Below are 19,794 nucleotides of genomic sequence, written 5' to 3'. Positions count from 1 at the left end.
CATACACTTCACACAATACCACTCAGTGCCATATAATTATATGCCACATAATTACACTCTTCTTAATTAAACATAAACACACTCCACATATTACCACTCAGTGACACATAATTACACGCCACATAATTACTCTCTAATCAGTTCAACAAATACACTTCACATAATACCACTCAGTGCCACATAATTACACGCCACATAATTGCACTCCACTCAATGCAAAATAAATACACCCCACATACATGCACTTTATACCACATACCACCAATCAACATAAATGCACTCCACACCATGACAATTTCACTAAGCATAATTTCACTCAACACCACAGTTCCAGGCCACACAATTCACCTCCACACATTTCCAATACACACAGCCTAATTACACACCAAACAACATATTTCAACTCCACAATTTACAACGTACCTCCAATCCACACCATATAGTGTCACCACCTGAGCACCAAACATCATTCACCACCACTATTGTGCATCAGCGCACCACCTAAGCATCAGGTCAGTCTGCACTTGGAATCTGGCATCTGTTGATTCTCCCCTAGTGTCCGTCCGCTGCTCGTGTCCTAATTAAATTACTGTTTTCCAACCTCTACTCCCCGTTATTTATGTCCCGCTCCCCCACAACAACAAAATAAATTACAACAAGCAGCAATACAGGCAGGAAGAAGTTCCCAACAGGAGGTTTTTCAGTTGTATATATTGTCGTCTTCGTTTGTATAAAGGTAACAAAAATGCCTAACACTTTTTATTATAACTTTTCAACATAATGCACATTAGCCGCAATGCTCTACAAAATAGCCAAAAGTTCTGGCTAAACACATAGGTCCCAAAGGCGAGACCTATTGGCTATGCCAATGGTTCATGAGAGGCGTTAATAGCATAAGATTACTTTCTGTGGGTGAAAAACAACCCCCTCATTGACAACTAGCCTTGCACAATGCCATACTTTAAAAAATATGTTATGCTCAGTGCCCTGGATTATTAATAGACAACGGACTTACCAAGGATTACGTGAACTCTCACAGATAGTTGAGTGCGCAGGATGAGGGACGGTTTCCTTCCTTTGCTGCGAAAATACATGTTTTATTAAGAAAATCCGTCAAAAAGATTATGAATGCCAATAACAGCTTACATGTTATTCCATTACCAGTATCAATAACGGACAATGAATAATATACAGGAAGAGATGACAGGAGCCAAATGCGGACTAGCGGTAAGCATAGCAAATACATCTTGATTTGGTTATAAGCCATAAAAGCACAGAAAATCTATTACGATCAAATAAATAACATTAGATAAATGACATGTACATAAATAAGCGAAAAGGAGATTAAATTCCGAAATAACGGCAGAAAGTGGGAATAAAATTATACAGATACTAAACAGACTTCGCCTAAATGACTGCCTCGACTGCAAACCTTTTGCGCATGAGCCTCCACATATGAAGTAAAATTTGGCAGACAGCAAACACTATGGCTCGTCTGACAACGCTTTTTTAGGATCCTGATGTATACTCCATAGTCCCGTATGCCCAGTTTACGGCTGATAGGGAGGATACCTTTCTTTCTGAACCCCATATATGCTGGACAAAAATAAATACACGTTCACCAGATTCAGCAGTCCTAAAGCAAAAAGGGTAGGATCCATTAAACTCCCAAGTAGCATGTTGCCATTTAGCTGTAACAGAGTGAAGTGGCAGGGCCCAAAGTCAAAATTTCAGATATAAGGTCTTTGCTTGGGATGTGGGAGTTGTGGTGGTGGGGCTCAGTCTCATAAAGGAAGGTTTCCAGGGTGTAAACATTTTTAAACTCAAGGAATGCAGCTGTCCGCGAGCCTACCCCAGCTTGCCCCAGGAAAGAAGCATACCTGTGGGGCCAATATAAACCCTTTAAAATGGCGTTAAATACCCCAGTAGAGTCTGCGGCGTTAAACCATAGGGTTGGACACCCTAGCTGAATAGGAGAGAATTTAATGAACTTAATCCATGGGATTGTCAAGGCTCCAGGTTGCTGCACGACATCCTGTAAGCCCTGCAGATAATAAAGCAGCTCAGGAGTCGCCCAAAGCCTACCTCAGTACAGAATGGGCCTCAGTCCAGTTTTATCGACTTGAGACTCATATCAAGCAGGGCCGGACTGGCCATAGCGGGGACCGGGCAATCCCCCGGTGGGCCGCACGGGTGAGGGCCGGTTTTGGGCCCCTGCGGGCCGTTTTTGTTACAGGCCTGTTTTTGCAGCATAGCTGTAAAATCGGCCCTGTACTAAAATCGGCCGAAAACCGGTCCCGGCAAAGAGCTCGGTGGCACCTCCAACCCCCCCCCCCCCCAAAGTGGGGGGGGACGAGGGGGGGCCGGCCGAGTACTTTGCCAGGGCCGGTTGTGGTTCCCAGTCCGGCCCTGATATCAAGGTGGTGGTGGTGGGGGTGCGCTAACGGGAAGTTTTGTTAGCAATTGCATAAAACAATTTTCTACTTTTTCTAAGAAGCTAGTATTGGTGTAACAAAACTTTAGGGCCCCCCTGCGTAGTACATGAAGGCCCCACCCCCCCCCCCCTCGGCGGACCGGCCCATCACCTATCACTTTGCCCCAACACACAAAAATCTGGTATATTTTGATTTGAAATGCTCTATTAGTGTCTTGCTTAAAGTTCTAATAAGAAAGTGAGAAACAATCAACATATAAACTACGCCATTTGTAACACTGTTAAGAGCAGATTATTTAACTGAGACAGCAATCAGAACAATGCCAAGGATCGATCCTACTGTCTAAGGAACTGCCTATCGCTGAAGAACAAGTATGTTCTTCAGCGATAGGCATGAAAACTTTGAAAGACTAACCCAAAATTGCAATTTCACAGACTTGACTGACATTATACATGAGTATAAGGATATTACTCAGCATCTTGCCAACTCCAACAGAAATAAACGTGAATTATCTGCATGCCACAGACTTGCGGCGGTCAAGGTTGTGCATGATAATAACGTGAACTGAGGAAGCAATTTACATTTCTACCATCATGTCTTTATTAGTAAGCAGGACAAAATCAGGCAGGCAAACGAGGCGGAGGATGACATATGTTTGAATACTACAGAACACTGATGCAGATGTTTTTCAGTATGAACTTATTTCTGTAGTGTAAACAATGCTAATTACGAGATTTAAGGCACACATATTACAGACAAATGCAATCAACACCATAAATAGCACAACATGTAGAATAAAAACAAACCATATCTGCAAGTACCTAATGACAATCTATGCACACTGTAGTTGGTAAAGCAAAGGAAAAAAGTGCAAATACTTTCAAAGTGTATAATAAAACAATCACCAGTCCAGCAATATACAAAAATCAAGCATGTTTTGTAAAACAATCCCCCTTTCTTCTTGCATCAAGACGAAAATACTTTCAAAGTGCATGATAAAAACAAGTTCAGTAGTATTCAAACATGAATCCAGGTTAGTCAAACAATTTCCCATTTGGTTTGTGCATAAAGGCAGCTCCCTAGATGTCCGGGCGTGGTTAGGCACCACGCGCAGGAACACCTACATCCAAGTTGTTCACCCTCGCCAGTGTTGCGAGTGTCTCGGAAGTCCAGATTGGGGCTTCCCCATAACCCCTTCTAGGTATTGCCAGAAGGTAGACTGTTTTTTACACCCACCCTTCCATTACACCATGTATTTCATTACGAATTCTGATTTCAGGGACGGTACCTCCTAGTACACTTACCTGACCATTCACCTTTTTCAGAGTGGATGAGGCTCACCCCACCCCCCCTCCCGTCCTGAGTAAATGCCACTCACCCATCTGGTAAACTTACGCATGAAACATGTCGACCAACTGACCACTTTCACACTTCACCTTTCACCTTGAGCTGCAGCAGGTTTATTTCTCCTTGCAAGCCACGACTCAAGTAGTCTGTTTTAATTATAATATCTGTGCCCAGCGAATAAAGGTTCTTTGGACTCAGTTATTTTTAGACACACACTCCCTCCCACTCTACTCATCACACATTCGCTCCCACACCCCATCACCTAGGGCCTGTCGGCATACTGCGCAGAAGACCTCCGGCAAAGAGCCTTCTGTGGGGCCCGTTGGGCCTTGCAGCGCCGGCCTGAGGAGTTGCCCTCCAATGAAGAATGGCACCTCTCTGGGTGTGTAAGGGCCCTTGCTCCTTATAGGAGCTCTCTCTTTCCCACCTTCCTCCCTTTACCTGGAGCCCCCCGACTAGCCTTGCTTCCTCGCTTTACCTCTCACCCCCTGACCTCTTGGCCCCTCTCCATAGGAACTGCATAGCTTTGTCAGACAAATATTTCAAGGCAACTGGTAAACAATAACAAGTACAGCACCATACAAAAATGAAATCAGTTTAGTCAACCAGGAGTGAGACGCACTCTTTTGCCCATCTCTACCCTGGCCTGCACAGCTGCGCAGCACTTAGTGCCAGCTGCAACATTTAGGCCCTTCATTGAAGATTCCCAGCTGCCCAGCTAGTAGTGGGCAGCTGCCACGTTTAGGTTTGCGCCAAGTGCGCCCCCCGTGACCGTCGCTGCATTGGCAGCGAGCCCTGACTTTTTGGACAGAGGGCATTTGAGCCCCTTATAGATGGCCAGTTGGCCCAGGGGACTATTAGGTTTGTAGGGCGCAAGGCCCTAGTGTACTTTTTATAGGTGCTAGGAAATGTAATGTTTGTAGTGTGATTTATGCACTTTGATTTATGCTTATAGATGTGCTTTTATGCTTACTAGGTTTTACCTACTGTCTTATGTTTTCTACTGTGGTCTAGGTTTGATTTATTCCCTACTGCAGGTTATGTTACTAAGTTTAAGTTTATTTCCTAATGCAAGTAATGTTTAGGAGTTGTGGTCTACTAGATTTAGACTCATGAGGTTGGTGCAGAATAGAGTTCTCGCCTTATGTGCTACCGTGCCTGTTCTTTGTTGTAATTATGTACGCGAGGAGCTTGTATGTATCCAGACCTGCCACTCACCCCCTCTGAAGACATGCGGACACTGGCCCTGTCCTCCTGCCGCTTCACGGCGTAGATTACACCCCCTATGCTTTGGGAATTTTGGGGACCGACTGAACTTAACACCAAGGTCTCAACCCCCCTGCCTGACCTCAAGTTGGCAGCCTCAGTCAGTCTATCCACGATGCTCTAATGCTCCCGGACAATAGAACTGGTCAGCGTCCTGAGCTTAAACACATCGCTCACCTGACCTTGAACCTGCTCTCCCTCCTGGACATGTACTCTGAACCTTCCCTCGACCGTAGAAACCCTGCTATTTGTCCGGTGGAGCTACCTGTTAGCTGAAGAGGAGATGGGTTGTGGATTCACCCTCGGCCGTCACCTACCCAGACGGATTTTGGGCAGACTTTCCTTCGTCTCTCTGTCGTTTCCCCCTCCTACCCTTTCACCCCACCCCCTTCCCCCTCTACGCTCCCTTCTTCTCGCCCTCTTCCCCTTTAATGTTTTTCTGTTGAGACCTAGCCATTTGACCGATGCCCGGTGGACCTACCTGATAGCTGAAGAGGAGAAGGACCGAGGATTCCCCCTCGGCCGTCACCTACCCTGCCGGACCTTGGACAAACTTTCCCTTCATCTCTCTGCTGTATCTATACACTACCCCTTTTGCCCTCACCCCCTTTCCATTCCTCACCCCATTTTCCTTTTCTTCTAAACTCCTAAAAAGTTTTTTCTGGTATCTTTTGTAACTATTTTCCCCTCGTCTCTACGTCCTGTCTTCCTCCTACCCCTTTACCCTATCCCCTTACCCTTCCTTTTCCACCCCTATGTTCTTTAAATGCTTTTGTTGATACTTATGTAACTTTTAACTGATGTAATTTGCAACATTATTGTCCCTCATGTAAAGCGCTCTGATTCCATCGGGTCTAGCCAGCACTATATAATAACTCATTAATTACATTTGTTCCCATTTAGTACTCTTTCTCCCTTTGTCTACCTCCCTAGCTCCTGGCTCCTATCCTCTCTCCCCGGAATCTCTCACCTTACCTGCTAGTCTGCCTAGCCCCCTGTCCTTTGTGCCCTTTGACTAAGCACTCCTTCTACCCTTGTTGGGGAAAGACCCATTATTTATACTCTGGAGTCTCAGCGTACCCGCTGAGAGAGTCCACTGCTCCAAGGGAGCCACTCAAAGCTGAGGTATGGTATGGCACCCCTTGCCAAAGCACTCCCTCTCCCCTTTTTGGGGAAGGATCCAGTGTGTAGGCCTGGAGTCTCAGAGACCCCTCTGAGAGAGTTCACTGCGTAAAGGGAGTGTCCCGCAACAGAGATAGGGAAGTGATACCACTTCCCCTGGGATCACAGCTTACTGGACTTTGGACGTTGCTTTGACTCGTCTACCGGTTTGTGGCCCCGTCGCTCTTCCCCTCCTCTTTCCTTGCGATGTCCTTCACCCTCCCCTCCTCTTTCCCGCCTTCATTACCTATCTACTTCCCCAGCTCCTTCCCCCCTCCCCTGAATCTTTCCCCTTGCTTGCTTTTCCCCTTTTGTATTTGTGCTTATTGTTTATCTTGACCTTACAAGTAACTATGTTGCCATGCTCTAATAACTGTGTAACCTTTGTAACGATGTAACCTGTAACTACGATCTGATGCTCATGTAAAGTGCTCTGATACCTCCAGGTCTAGCCAGCGCTATATAAAACCTTTAAAATAAATAAAAATAAAATAAGGTGCAAATATGTCAAAGTGACTGGTAAAACAATAACAAATATTTGGCGGCAGCAGCATACAAAAATCAAACCTATTTAGTCAAATTAATTCCCCTTTTGTTTGTGCATGAAGGCACAAATCTTTCAAAGTGACTGGTGAAGCAATAACTTAAGCAGCATGAACATCAAACCCGCCCAGTCAAACAATGCCCCTTTTATTTGTGCAGAAAAATGACACATGCGACGCTGTATATGTAATTTGGCGATGAGGACAACAGTTGTTTTTTCGTTCAATATACAGTAAAAATGACCGATACCTGCCGACCAGGCCAGTCTTATAACACTAGGGCATTAAATAGTCTGAACTGTCACACTTGTACTAGTGATAGTTAGTAGGTATTTTGGTACTGGGATTTGCAGCCCTTTAAGGGGTAATAGTGTCACAAGCTGCAATTACCTCCTGACGAGGGCCCTGGCACATTTTTATTTTTACAAATTAAGCAGTGCTCTGTGGCCACTGTTTACCCACGTCGTGGTGCGAAGTATTTCGGGATACATGCACAGTGTGCCTGCAAGTGTACCTCATGTGAGTACAGCATGGTGTGTGTCCAGCTACTGGCAGCCAAATATGAATGTGGGTCAGTAGCGGGTCCAATAACACAATGATCCCAAGTGTAGAGGGCATTCCCAAAGTTGCATAGTATAGGGTGTCACGCAAGATTGTTCCTTAGACTGAGCTTTGTCCTCACTGCTGATTACAGAAGCAGGGATGCGGATCACACTGCATTATGTGGTCCTCATCATCAGATGGAAGATCGGTCCTTTCAGTTATTGATATCCTGAGCTACATTGTAATGTCACCTGAAACAGATATCTGGCCAATGTGGTCACCATAGACCTCACAAACCAAGGATAGGGGGAAGTAATCAGTGGTGACCTTCAGACGGCAATCTGCCTGCCAAACACCATGGCATCGTCTTCTGGGGTCCTCTATTTTAGGCCTCTGGCTTCTTTGTGGGTTTCAGGTCATGAACGAGAAGCTACAACTTCAGGGGATAGAGATTTCTGGCAGTTTTGCGTCACCTTCGCGAGGTCAGTCCCATCCACAATTAACCTGGCCATTTACAATTCGCAAAGCTCACTGGGCGATCATTCTCATTTTGGGCCTATGTGTATTTACAATGTTAGGTTTTTACCATCAGCAAAGCCCAGGGAATAGGAAAGGAAAATGGAGGGAGGACAGTGGAAGTTTGGTGAGGGAGTAGTATACTATTAAAAACAAGCATTGGCAATGTCAATAGCTATGCCTTTAAATTGATAATGCATGCAAACACAAGCTTACACAGGTGTGCAATTATGCAGGCGTGTGTTTGCATGAGCTAGCACGTTAAAAGCAGATCCATTGGCATTGTTAGTGATCGTTCCTAATGTGTTTTCCTGCTCCACCAGGTGAACAATGTGGGTTGGTGTGTCTGTGCATGATGCAGCACTGGCTAGGAGTGTTACATTTGATCTGTTAGGATCACTTTAGGTTTTACTAGTCAATTTGATGTTGATTCCAATTTACTAGATATTACTAATTTAGATAGCAACTATGGGTATTGTCAGTAAAATGATACTACCCCTATTGTGACATAATACACAGCCCTTCATGCGGATTACACTTTTTACAGGCAATCCTTTTCAGGGTGTTTCCGTTCTCCATGTAAGTAATTTACTTTGCTATGTGCAAAGCTAATTGAGGCACACACAATACTACAATGAGAAACAAGAACTCTAGATGTTGGTAAGTCACCAGTACACCCCAAACTTCCCATTAATATCGCCGTGCTGGTCAAGCAAATAATTTATAAGGGCAACTGTGACATGCAAGGGCTCCTAGCATGCAGCAGACAGCAGTGTCCAGCCCACGCAAAGCAAAACCACACCTCCTTAGCAAGCGAGAAGAGGAGTCAGCGGGTTTTAATGAAGCTGAATCTAAAGAAGTAGACCCATAGCTGCCAAGTCTTTAGACTGTGGTGTGACATTGTCATAAATTCAGTGTACTTATGAGTGACATTTAACGACTGTGTGACACTTAACGGGAGACTCTCTTGTAACCAAAACACAGCATGAAGACCAAGGAAACAAATAAATATGAAAAATTACACCCATTTTAGCAACGAGAAACTCTAAAATCTTTAAACTCTTGCAAAGCACCAGAAATATAAGGGCACTAACCTAGTGCCCTTGTAACCTTATTGTACTGATAACATGTAAGCATCATAATCAGTCTGTAAGCTGTCTCTCCCACGTGGGACCGACCACACCAAACAGACCGAGAGGACCCATGGCAGATCTCAGCTACTATAGCTACTATAAATAATGCATTTACTCAGTCAGTTCACTACTGTTGGTAGTGCAGCCCAGGCTGCCGCGGCACCAGCACATCCTAAGAGCAGTGACCTACAGCGAGGCTAAAAAGGCAGTGAGGCTGTTATATATTGCACTGCCCTTGAAAGTTGGACCCGTTGTGACCTGACGAATTAAACAAATTCAACAATTGAATTTGTCAGGTCCAGCTCTGCCAAGTACCACGCATCCGCATCACCGCACTGAAATGCAAAGTCACGCATATTGTTGTGCCGCCGGAGTGCTGCTAGTAACACTGAGGAAAGCTGCCCTGTGCAGTCTGACCTGACCTGCCCTGTCAGTAGCAGGGTGTGGCTGACAGACTGTTGCAAGCTGGGAGCTGGCTCAGCTGCATTCTCTGGTTCCAATCACCGTGCATTGCCATTGGCGTGACACGATGGCGTCATCATGGAGCCTACAGTGTCCTGCGATTAGCCCAATGATTGCCGGAGACGGGACTCAATAGGTGCGGGCAGGTCGGAAGCTATCCATTAATTAACCACTTGGCTGCTAAGGGGTGTGCAGTAGGGCCCATTGACTTTCCATTGAAATCAATGGGCCCTACATGACGAGTTACCCTTGTCATTAGCACTGAAGGGGTTAAAGTTTGGCTGGAGGCCGCCGCTGCTCGCACTGCTATCGGTTGCGCTGCCAGTTAATGTGGCGCCTGCAGCCTCTTTTGCGAGCGTCAACCAGAGGCTGCGCTGCAGGCACCAAACTCTTAGCACGGCCGCGGTCGGGTCATCTTGATGGAACGTGAATGGCAATGCGCGGTGATTGGAACCAGAGCACCAGCTGAGCCAGCCCCCAGCCTGCAACCGTCTTTCAGCCACACAATGGTACTTGGCAGGGCTGTACACCTGCAGAAAGCCTGTGGAAATAATGATGTGACAAGTGAAACTTGAAGAAAAGAGCACTGCGAAAAATGGAGCGAGTCAGAAAAAAACGAAAGGAGGAAAGATAAAGAATGGAGGATAGACAGAAGAAGATTAAAAAAAAACAGGGGTTGGGAAGAATGAATTTATGAATAGAGGTGAAAGTAAAGAATAAAGGCAGCAGGCTCAGGGTTGGAAGGACACAGACCAGGAAGATGAGATGCGAGCTGAGGAGCATTTCAGTTGATACCAAATAGCCGAGTTTACTTTGGCTACAAATAACTCATTTGTGCGCCTCAAAGGCGCTTGAAGATTACCTGAGGCACTGAGCTCAAGAGCAGTTATTCCAAGAACCGATGAAAATGTCCCGCCATTATTTTAATAATGAGGTAATGTCGGAGGCTGTGTGAATGCGGAGTATATGAAGGCTGACCAGGGGGAGAAGAGCAGCAAAGCCGCCAGAGAAGCAGCAAGGACACACACAATATGATTAGTGCAGAGGAAAAATAAAATGATAATAACAAATTGTTAATATGATTTTATTTTTCCTTCCTAGGTGCGGGGAGGGGTGGAGATGGCCAGAGCATGGGCCAGGGGAAGAGTGGTGAGCCCACTCAAAGTGCACATACATGTTTGACCGGCCATCTTGGGCTGGCCAAACATTCATGCATAGTTTGCATACTCCCCACCAGGCTGCATTACACAGCCTGGGGAGGAACATGCACAGACTCCCTATCTCCGTCTGAGCACCGAACAACTGCGCTCAGACCAGTCACATCGTTGCAATGCAGGGTGGCGATTGGCTTAGGGGAACCAATCACAACGCTGCATGGTTTAGGGAGCCTGGGAGCCCAGGTGTTTCCTGCAGGGAGGAGAGGCATCGAAGAGGCTGCGGCTAAGACGCGACTGACAGGTAAGTTTGCTTTATTCTTTCTTTCTTTTATTTATTTTCTCACCCATCCCACCTCCCTCCACCACTGTTCCCTTCCGCCCACCAATGTTCGGGACCCCATGCCCGGCATCAAAGCAGTTCCCTGGATAAAAAGTCAAAGGCGGACCAAAGATCAACTAAATCACATATAGACCCCCCTCCGGACCCCCAAGGGGTGACATACTTCCAGTATATAAGTTTAAAGCGGTACTCCTGGTCTATAATGCTAGGACATAGCGATACAGTTTACATTGTATGTTAACTTGCTCACAACTGTAGTATCCATGTAGGGCAATAATAAACGACCTTTCCCTTAAACTTTATAATTGAAATTAACCCTTCCTCCCATCCACAACACCAAAGTTAACACGGTCTCCTCATTTCCCTCCCCACCGAATTTGTTCCTTCATAAACCGGATCTCTTAACGGACTACTACTGTATACCATAATGAGTTGCTAACCCCATTACCCGAGTTAAAATAGAAGCTTGGAGATAAAGTATAATGTCATAATCGTAAGTCACCCACATCTTAGAGGCCATCTTGCAACTACGGAGTAAAGAAATTCGAAATAATAGTACAATCGTGGAATATTTTGGGGATGTGTGTCATCTTTGACTTGTGTATAAATCTCCACAAGGGAGTCCCAGTTTCGAGCAATAGGATTCTTGTGTAAACCAGCCTTTCTTCTCTATGGAGATGAACACCCTCAGCCATCAACCAAGAGATGGATGTATATCATGTATGTGTCCACAAATGTATCTTGGGTGGGGTAGTTTTTCAATTGCATTGTAATATGCCACTTCGCCAACAGAAAAGTCAAGTCCAGGGGGAGGAGCCTAGCTCGCGACCGAGATGGCCGCGTTTTAGCTCGGCTCCGTTCAATCGCCTGTTTTCTTCGATTATCCTGTATTTCTCCTGCCCCGGGAAGCCCTCCTTGCTGTGTCTCGGTATTGCGGACACTTTGCGGACACTTACCCGTTGCTCCGGTGCTCCTGGGTGCTGTCGATCCTGTGTGGAAGTCCCGCTCGGAGCCTTCGGGGCGGACTGGCCTGGACCTCCTTGCAGCGGCGGGACGTGACGGAGCGCGATGGTCGGCCCTTGCTGGCGCTGTGGATCTGGCTGTGGAGGCTGATGTGCGAATAGACCAGCTGTGCCCGCTGGCGGACCCGACTGGCCTGGGCCTTGGGGTGCGGCCGCTGCCTCCTACGGGAGAGCCTCCTCATTTATCCGGCTTGGTCCCCCCCTTTGTTCCCCGGCCCGGCCATTTTGGATTTTCCGCCCGGGCTCGGAGAACGGGGCCGGCGGCACGAGGGGGCTGACGGACATCCTTCTTCTGGTGGGTCTCCTTCCTGCCTTGGGGCGCCCTGCCGCGGTTTGGCTGACCTCCTTTTGCTTTGGTGTTGCTCCGGCCGGGGCCCCCGACGACCGAGGGCTTGCTGGGCTCCTAAGATGGCGGCCGACCCTGGGAGTCTCTGCCGGGCCTGGGCGAGCACTGGGGGCCCACCACACGGCCCGAATGTCGGATCCTATGAAGGGTTCCCTGCACTTCAAGCTGTCCTGGAAGCACTATACTCCTGGCGGACTTCCGTTGCTGTGCCTGTTTCCCCTGTGAAGGCGGACCCACTTTTCGAATTATACGGGGCCCCGTCGTTGGATTTGGCTTCCTCGTCGCAGGGTACGGCTTGTGTGCTCCTGGTCTCTGTGCCTCCGGCGGAGACCACATCCTTGGGTTGGAGACTCTCCGACGCCCTTCGTCGTCCTGCTTTGTTGCCTCGGCCGCTGGTCTGCGGTCCGTCTGCATCCTGTCCAGGCCTCGATGATCCTTTCTGTTTCTCATCGCGTCGGCTCCCCGGCCGGGGCGCCTGTGCCGCCCCAGATGGGCTTGCCTCGTGGGACCTGTCCTTGGAACTGTGCCTGCGGTGCGAAGGTTGTACCGTAACTTTTTTGTGTCCTCCGTATTCTCTTTCACGTTTCTTCTCAGGACTGCCGCTGGATTTACTCCTGAACCCTGTGTCCCTCGTCGTTTGGACTTTGTTTGTTTGGATGATTACAACCTTGGACAAAAGCGGACAGGGCTGAAATGACTTATTATATGCGGTAGTCTTGTTTTTGATCTAAGACCGACATGTGCTGTTGTTATGTTGCGTAATTTCATGGGACTCCTGAAACTTATCCTGATATCGTTCACTTCCCGTGGGCTCTGCCTCTCCCCTTTTCACAGGTGGTGGGATGGTTGCAGATAATACTGTTTTTTCGCCCTCTCCCGTGTGTAACGTTCCCCCCTTTCCCTGGCCCTTTTCTTTTGTCTTTGTTTCTACCTTGTTTCTTTCTTCTATATTTCGGGTTCTATTTAGGGCGACAGGCACGCTGCTGGGGGGTTGGCCGTAGCCTTCTGCAGGGGTGTAGGGTGGGCTTGTGGGGTGGGTGGGGGGGTCTGTTCCTGTTTTTGGGGGGTCTTTTCCTCCCTTTTTCTCCCTTTTTGGTTCTATGGCCCTTGTGTATCCCCTCTTTCGGGGCTCTGTCTCGTCGTCTGTCCCCCTGGTGTCTTTCTGGGGTGTTTTTCCGGTATCACGATGATTGTGATTTGCTGGGCGTGTTTTCTTTATTTTTAATGTCTATTCTGTATCGGGTTATTATTTTCCTGTTTTGTCGCCCGGGGGCGGGTGTTTGGGTAAGAGTCCCTTCCTTTTCCTTCTTCCCCTTTTCCTTCCCCCTCCCCCCTTATGTGGGGTTCTCTTCCTTTATTGGGGGTACGTTTCGTATTGTTTTTTTGTATTTGGGTCCTTTTCTGTGCTGTTCGGTGGTACGGGTGGTGGCTGCGGTGGGCGGGCATTGGACGACGTGTGCAGTGGCCTTTCCTCATGTTCGTTGTTTTGACCGGTGCTTATTGGTATGCCCGTTTCGTATTTGTTTCTCCTGTTTTTACGATCGTTGTGTTGCTGCCCGCCGCGGCCCCACCCCTCTGGTTTGTGTCTTGACCCGCCATACTCCTGAACTCCCTAACCCGTCCTTTAAAAAATAAGAAAACTGCCTTTCTAATCCTGTTCTCTTGTGACTGCTCTAAGATGCTCTTTATTTCTCCTGTTTCTTTGCCTTTGTATACTGTGATACTCTGTGCATTGCTCCTGACTTTCGGCTCTGTGGTGGCCAGCCCGGTGGGTTGTAGGCCCGTATTTGTGAGCTCTCTCTGTACAATAAAGGTTTTCGAAAAAAAAAAAAAAAAAAAAGAAAAGTCAAGTCCAGAAATTTAGTGGAATCTCTACATAAGTGTTGGCGAGGGAAAATGCCTAGGATCTAGTGTTCTAAGGAGTTAGTTTAAAGGAGCCTGTAACACAGTGGAGGAGGTCTATGACCCCGGTCCAATAAACCGAAAGCAACCCATAAGATTAGAACATATGAGGTATGTCTGCATTAGGGGGGCTACACCAAGGACAAAGTGAGGAATCTTCCTGATAGATTTTGGAGAAAAGAAGAGCTGTGAGATATGCTCGGTTTAAAATGTTGAATGCTCTTCATCTCTTCCCTTACCCCGCATTGACAACAATACAGGCTTGAGTATACAGGAGTTACTGAGCAGGGCAAAGTCTGGCTGCTCTGTGCTGCTGCCTGCCTCTGGCTCGTTTTGCGACTTTGCTTTACCCCCCGCCCTAGACCTCCTTAAAGCAAACTCCGAGAGGGGCCCCAGGCAGGCATTTGGAAAAGTGTCTTAATGGCTGCTTCAGAGTAGACTGCTCCATTAACTCTTATCATTCAAACCCTCAACCTGGATTACTAACAGATCTCTATAGAAAGCAACCTTAGCAACTGGTGTATTTACACACATTGGGATCTGAGAACTGCTGTGTCTTCGCAGCAAGCACTGTTACCCACTGAGATCCCTTAACAGTGGATAGCTATTGTCCGCCAGATATAGAGGGGGGCTCATACTCTGTAGGCTCATACTCGTAATGAGAGCACTTTGGCCAGCTCCGCTTTTCTTCCCTCTAAATGAGTTCTGTGGAGTTGTAAACTGGAACTGTGTGAGGTTGGGTGTGTATGGGTGTGTATGGGTGTGTATGGGTGTGTATGGGTGTGTATGGGTGTGTATGGGTGTGTATGGGTGTGTATGGGTGTGTATGGGTGTGTATGTGTGTGTATGTGTGTGGGTGTGTGTGTGCGTGCTTGAGTGTCTCTGTGCATGTATGTGTATTTATGCTTGTGTGCTTAAGTGTGTGTGTTTGAGTGTCTATGCTTGTGTGTGTGCGTATGCTTGAGTGTATGTGTGTGCTTGAGTTAGTATCTGTGTGTACTTATGTATTTCGTGTGGAACTGGCAAATGGTGCAGTATCTAAAAATATCAAACTATTGTGCCATATGTATGACAAGCCAAGAAGATAGCACACCTCCTCAAGAAAAAAAGGTTTCTAATGCATGCACTAGTGTTTTTCTACGGAGTAACCTACTATTATCTACTCTAAAGGATTTACAACTTTCCTTCCTATTTGTGACCTGATCCGCCTAGCTCCATATAGTCTCACTTTTATAAGTGATGGATGCACTGATATGTGCTATCAAGGACCAAGACCAAGTCAGTTTCCCAACACTGGAGTTATCCATACCATTATGTGGTTGTTGCTCATAAACCATCCCATGGGCTACAGAGACCACAATTTGCACAACCAAAATCTATGAAGTGGTTATACAATTGCAAGTGTTTTGAATACATCACATGTGCGTGCAAAACTGAAAGCACTTATCAAGTTGCATGATGAGCATGTTGCACTACACATGCACACTTCACTAGCTCTACATTTAACATACCAGTTTTTTTTTTTTACATTTCTTTTTATTAACAATTCGACCAAATCACTGCAACACAGTTACAAGCAGGCAATTACTTCCTCCACAGAGACTGTATATATTAGGCAAAATATCGCACTATTGTTACATGATTGATTCATGGGGTTTCCAGTGTGTCCGAATCCACCTGGCGACTTGGCGGGGTACAAATGTCATCTCGATACCTGTTCCACGCTCCCCACACCTTGGCCCATTTCCCGGGACATCCCGGGCTATGTATACGGACTTTTCTCTGTACATGCACCAGTCAAGATCCTCATTCCACTTCCCCAGATGGGGCGTTTGACTAGCCCCCCACACGTTTTGCGATCATGTAAGCCAGAGTGGTCCATTGCGTGGTGTACGTGTTGAGATCTGTAGGCCCCCAGACGTTTGAGAGTCATCTTCGAGCTTCTGGCCTCATGACTACCCCAGGACAGTCCACAGTATGTGGTGAATGTCTGTCCAGTACTTTTCTATCTGTCGACAACCCCACAGTATGTGTATGAACGTTCCCTGTACCCCACATCCCCGTCTGCACTACCCACTGTCCGCCTGTCCCATTCTCACCAGGTCCGGCCCCGTAACGTAGATCCTGTGCACTATTTTGAGCTGCACCAGCCTCAGCTTAGCCTGGATTGCAACCACCCGTGGGGAGGAAACCGCCTCTTGCCAATCTTCGTCATCTAGCTCTAGTCCATCCCCAGTCCATTTCCCCCTGTGGCTTGCTAGCGGATCCTCCATGTTGTTAATCAATTTTGTATATTAGCGATATGGTCTTTTCTGGGAGATGTCATTCAAGGATTCTATCCTCTAGGGGGGATGCTTCCGGGAGTGAAGTGCCACCCGGTACATGCGAGTAGTGTGTGGCGGATTTGAAGGTAACGGTAGTGCTCAGCTAGCTTATATTGCGCTTGAAGTTTCTGGAATGGTTGTACCGTTCCCTCCCCCCAGATATCCTTGATCCGGGAAATTCCTATGAGGTCCCATTTGTCGAATCCCTTATAATTCCAAAGGTTACCCAATTTCTACAAGCTCAACAGTGGTGTGGCTAGTGTGAGTCTGTTTTCCCAATGCAGGTGTTTTGTGACTGTATGCCATACTTGTACGGCATGCGCCGTTGGTCCGGTTAGCGGCTATCTTCGTGGTTTAGCGTATAGCGCTCTGTAGGAAGGTGGATACCTGACTATGGTTATCCCAGATTTTTTGCCTAGTGTTTAGCTGGTTTTTGACTTAGTTGGCCTGTGATCCTGCTAATCAGGGCCCCAGGCTATCTGCTCTCACTGTAAAATGGACTCCATGTACTTTAGGTACATACCTAATTGGATATAGGGTCACCTTACGAGCCCCTGTATAGTGTACTATAGGCACCCAGGGCATAGGTGCATCCAAGGCCTACCAGGGGCTGCAGCATGTATTATGCCACCCCTGACTGGCCATCCAAACTGACACAACTGGATGATCACTCAGCTGGGGCAAGGTCGTGTAATCACCACTTGCTTAGGTATAGTATCCCTATACCTACCATTACATATAGACACATATATACCTATAAATCACTCCTATGGCAGGCCTTAACAATCCTGGAGGCAGAGTGCTTGGTTTGATGTGAGATGAGGCTCTAGCATGCGCTGAGCCTGTCTGCTGCTTTCGGAACCATGTCCTTATAGCTGTTCTATGATATAGCCATACCATATACTCTTAAGTGCATTATATTCCTCGCGGTTAATGCTAACTTTGGTTTGGCTTTATCAAAACATGTCGTGTAAGGTGTCGTACGCTTGGAATACTACCCCCTCGCCAGTTCTGGCGACGGGGGTAGCATTCCACCCTTCTAGAGGGAGAAGACATGTTGTTCCTACTAATCCCGGTTAAAGTTAACCAGAGCCTCAGCATCACAAAATGGATGTTGCTGCCACAGACACAAGTCTGACCTCCTGCTGCTGGGAGTCCTTCCAGCGAGGGAGGCTAGGACAATAGGTTTCCTGTCTTGGGAGGTGCTAGCACCACCCCAGACAGGCCATAGTGTATTGGGGAAGGGAGGGCTGAATGAAATGAGACACTGCCAGGGGCACACAAGGTGTCCCATGCATAGCCTGGTTCAAACCGGTGCTGGGGCACTCCAGCCCCAGCTCTGGTGCGAAACTGGACAAAGGGAAAGGGGTGTAACCACCCCCTTCCCTGGTCCCACCCATAGGAGGGACCTAGCAGATAATCCAGCCCCTCAGATTAGTATATAGGTAGGAGCTGAGTCAAGAGACTTTAGATTTATCCTGAACTGAAACTTGTAACGAAACTCTGGACCTTCGACGATCTACTTCACAGAAGACGACTGAAGAATCTCCCTTGTGGTCAAGGAGTGACTACCCTGTACCCTCAGGCACCATCCAGCAATCTGCGGTTTACTTTGACGCTCCCGCCGGAGCCCGAGCACAGCGTCCGACAAGAGCCAGACTTCCAGACTTCTTTAAACCCGATCCACAGTCTCTGCAAAGCTGAGACCCGTGGAGGCGACGAGAGACGTGGGACCGGCCATCTTGAAAAGCCTGCTCCTTGCTACTTGTGCAGCTTCTGAGGCACCCTCGAAGTTGTGCATTGGGGATTGAGAAGTCCCAGCCCCGAGCATCAACTGCACCGAAGATCAGCCCTCCACACTCCACGAGTTCTGCGTGGGGCCCTTCTGCATTTTCCTGCTCGACGCGTCTGTCCGGTTACTTGCCTGTTGGCTAGTTGGCTCTGTGACAACGAACCTACGAATCTGAACCGCCTGCCTGGTTGCTCCAGGTGGGTCCCTGCTTCTCTTCAAAGGAGAAGCCCCATAGACCTTGCTGGTCTATCCCAAAGCGAATATTCGATTCCTGTTTGTTGGACCCGGCCTCGTGGCGTGGTCCTCATTGACCCGTAGTGACCCCTCCTGACCCGGGCAGTTCCCCATGGCCTTGATTCACCCGACCATTCCCCCCATCACCCGCATCCCCCGACATTGGGCTTCCCCGACCTCTCCCTCCATTTTCCCTGGTACCCGAGGCCGATGCCCATGTCCCTGCACCTAAGATGGCCGCCCCGGCCCCAGCCCGACCTCGGCCTTCGGCGCCATACCCAGCCAGGGGGTAGAGCGCTCCCTGTGAGCGAGAGAGGGAGGAGCAGCTCGATCACACCTCCCACCTCCCCTCGAGAAGATGAGTTTCGATCACCCATCCGGCCTCCCTGAGGGCTGGCTCTAGGCCTGCTGAGTGTCTGGGATCCCTCCAGACCCACGTTGAAAGGATGAAAGAAGCCGCCGAGGCGGAACCCACAACAACCGACCCCCAGGTGCTAAGACCTCCGCCTGCAAGGACTCCGGACATCAAAGGCGAGGAGTCCTATATCAAGGGTTGTTCTGGATGACTAAGGCAGTTGTATCCTGGACTACGTGAGCCCAGCTGACCTCGTCGCGGCTCCTACCGAGCAGAGAAGGACTTCTACTCAACGACCACCTGAGCCCTGCTGACGTTGTCGCGGCTCTCCTGCAACCTGAAGAACCACCTGAGCCCTGCTGACGCTGTCGCGGCTCCTACCGAGCAGAGAAGGACTTCTGCCGGAGACCACCTGAGCCCTGCTGACGCTGTCGCGGCTCCCCGGCAACCTTGAGAAACCCCTGAGCCCTGCTGATTTGATCGCGGCTCCCTACAGACCATAAGAACTATCACCTCCTTACTCGAGCCCTGCTGATTCGATCGCGGCTCAGAGACTAGCCTGGTCCGGCTGGACCCAAGATCACCCCGTATCCCCCGGCTCGAGGATTGAGAGCTGTGCGCCGGATACGCACCCGCAAGTGACTTTGAACCTTGAGACTTTCCCGCTACCCTACCCCTACCGAGACTCTTTGAGTCCTTGCTCGCCTGTACATAAGAATCTGCGGATCATAAAGATCCATTTTTACTTAAAGATAAAGAATACGTTCTCGTAATACTACGGTGTGGTGTCCCTTTGTCGAGTGGTGCTAGCACAGCGTGTACGATCCTAGATTCGAGGTCCTCCCCCTGAGGATCTCCCGCCATTACTCGGCTGCATTCCTTTTTTTTTTTTTTTGTTTTTTTTTTTAAAAACCTTT

At 48.1% G+C, this 19,794-nt stretch overlaps 1 protein-coding gene across 2 annotated transcripts in view; it reads right to left on the bottom strand.

Annotated features, from left to right (window-relative positions):
• Positions 1 to 19,794, bottom strand: part of FHOD1 (formin homology 2 domain containing 1) — a 1,641,100-nt gene that overhangs the window by 1,433,757 nt on the left and 187,549 nt on the right. For both annotated transcript variants that reach the window (XR_013603775.1, XM_078670473.1), the window contains exon 3: positions 1,016 to 1,080. Coding sequence is in view for 1 of the 2 variants with exons in the window: in XM_078670473.1 (XP_078526599.1) it covers positions 1,016 to 1,080 (65 nt within the window). In the remaining variant the exon portion in view is untranslated. The remainder of the gene's footprint in view (positions 1 to 1,015; positions 1,081 to 19,794) is intronic.

The sequence above is a fragment of the Lissotriton helveticus genome, chromosome 12 (genome assembly GCF_964261635.1).
Source record: "Lissotriton helveticus chromosome 12, aLisHel1.1, whole genome shotgun sequence".
Classification (NCBI taxonomy): domain Eukaryota; kingdom Metazoa; phylum Chordata; class Amphibia; order Caudata; family Salamandridae; genus Lissotriton; species Lissotriton helveticus.
This window is presented reverse-complemented; position numbering and strand designations above follow the sequence as displayed.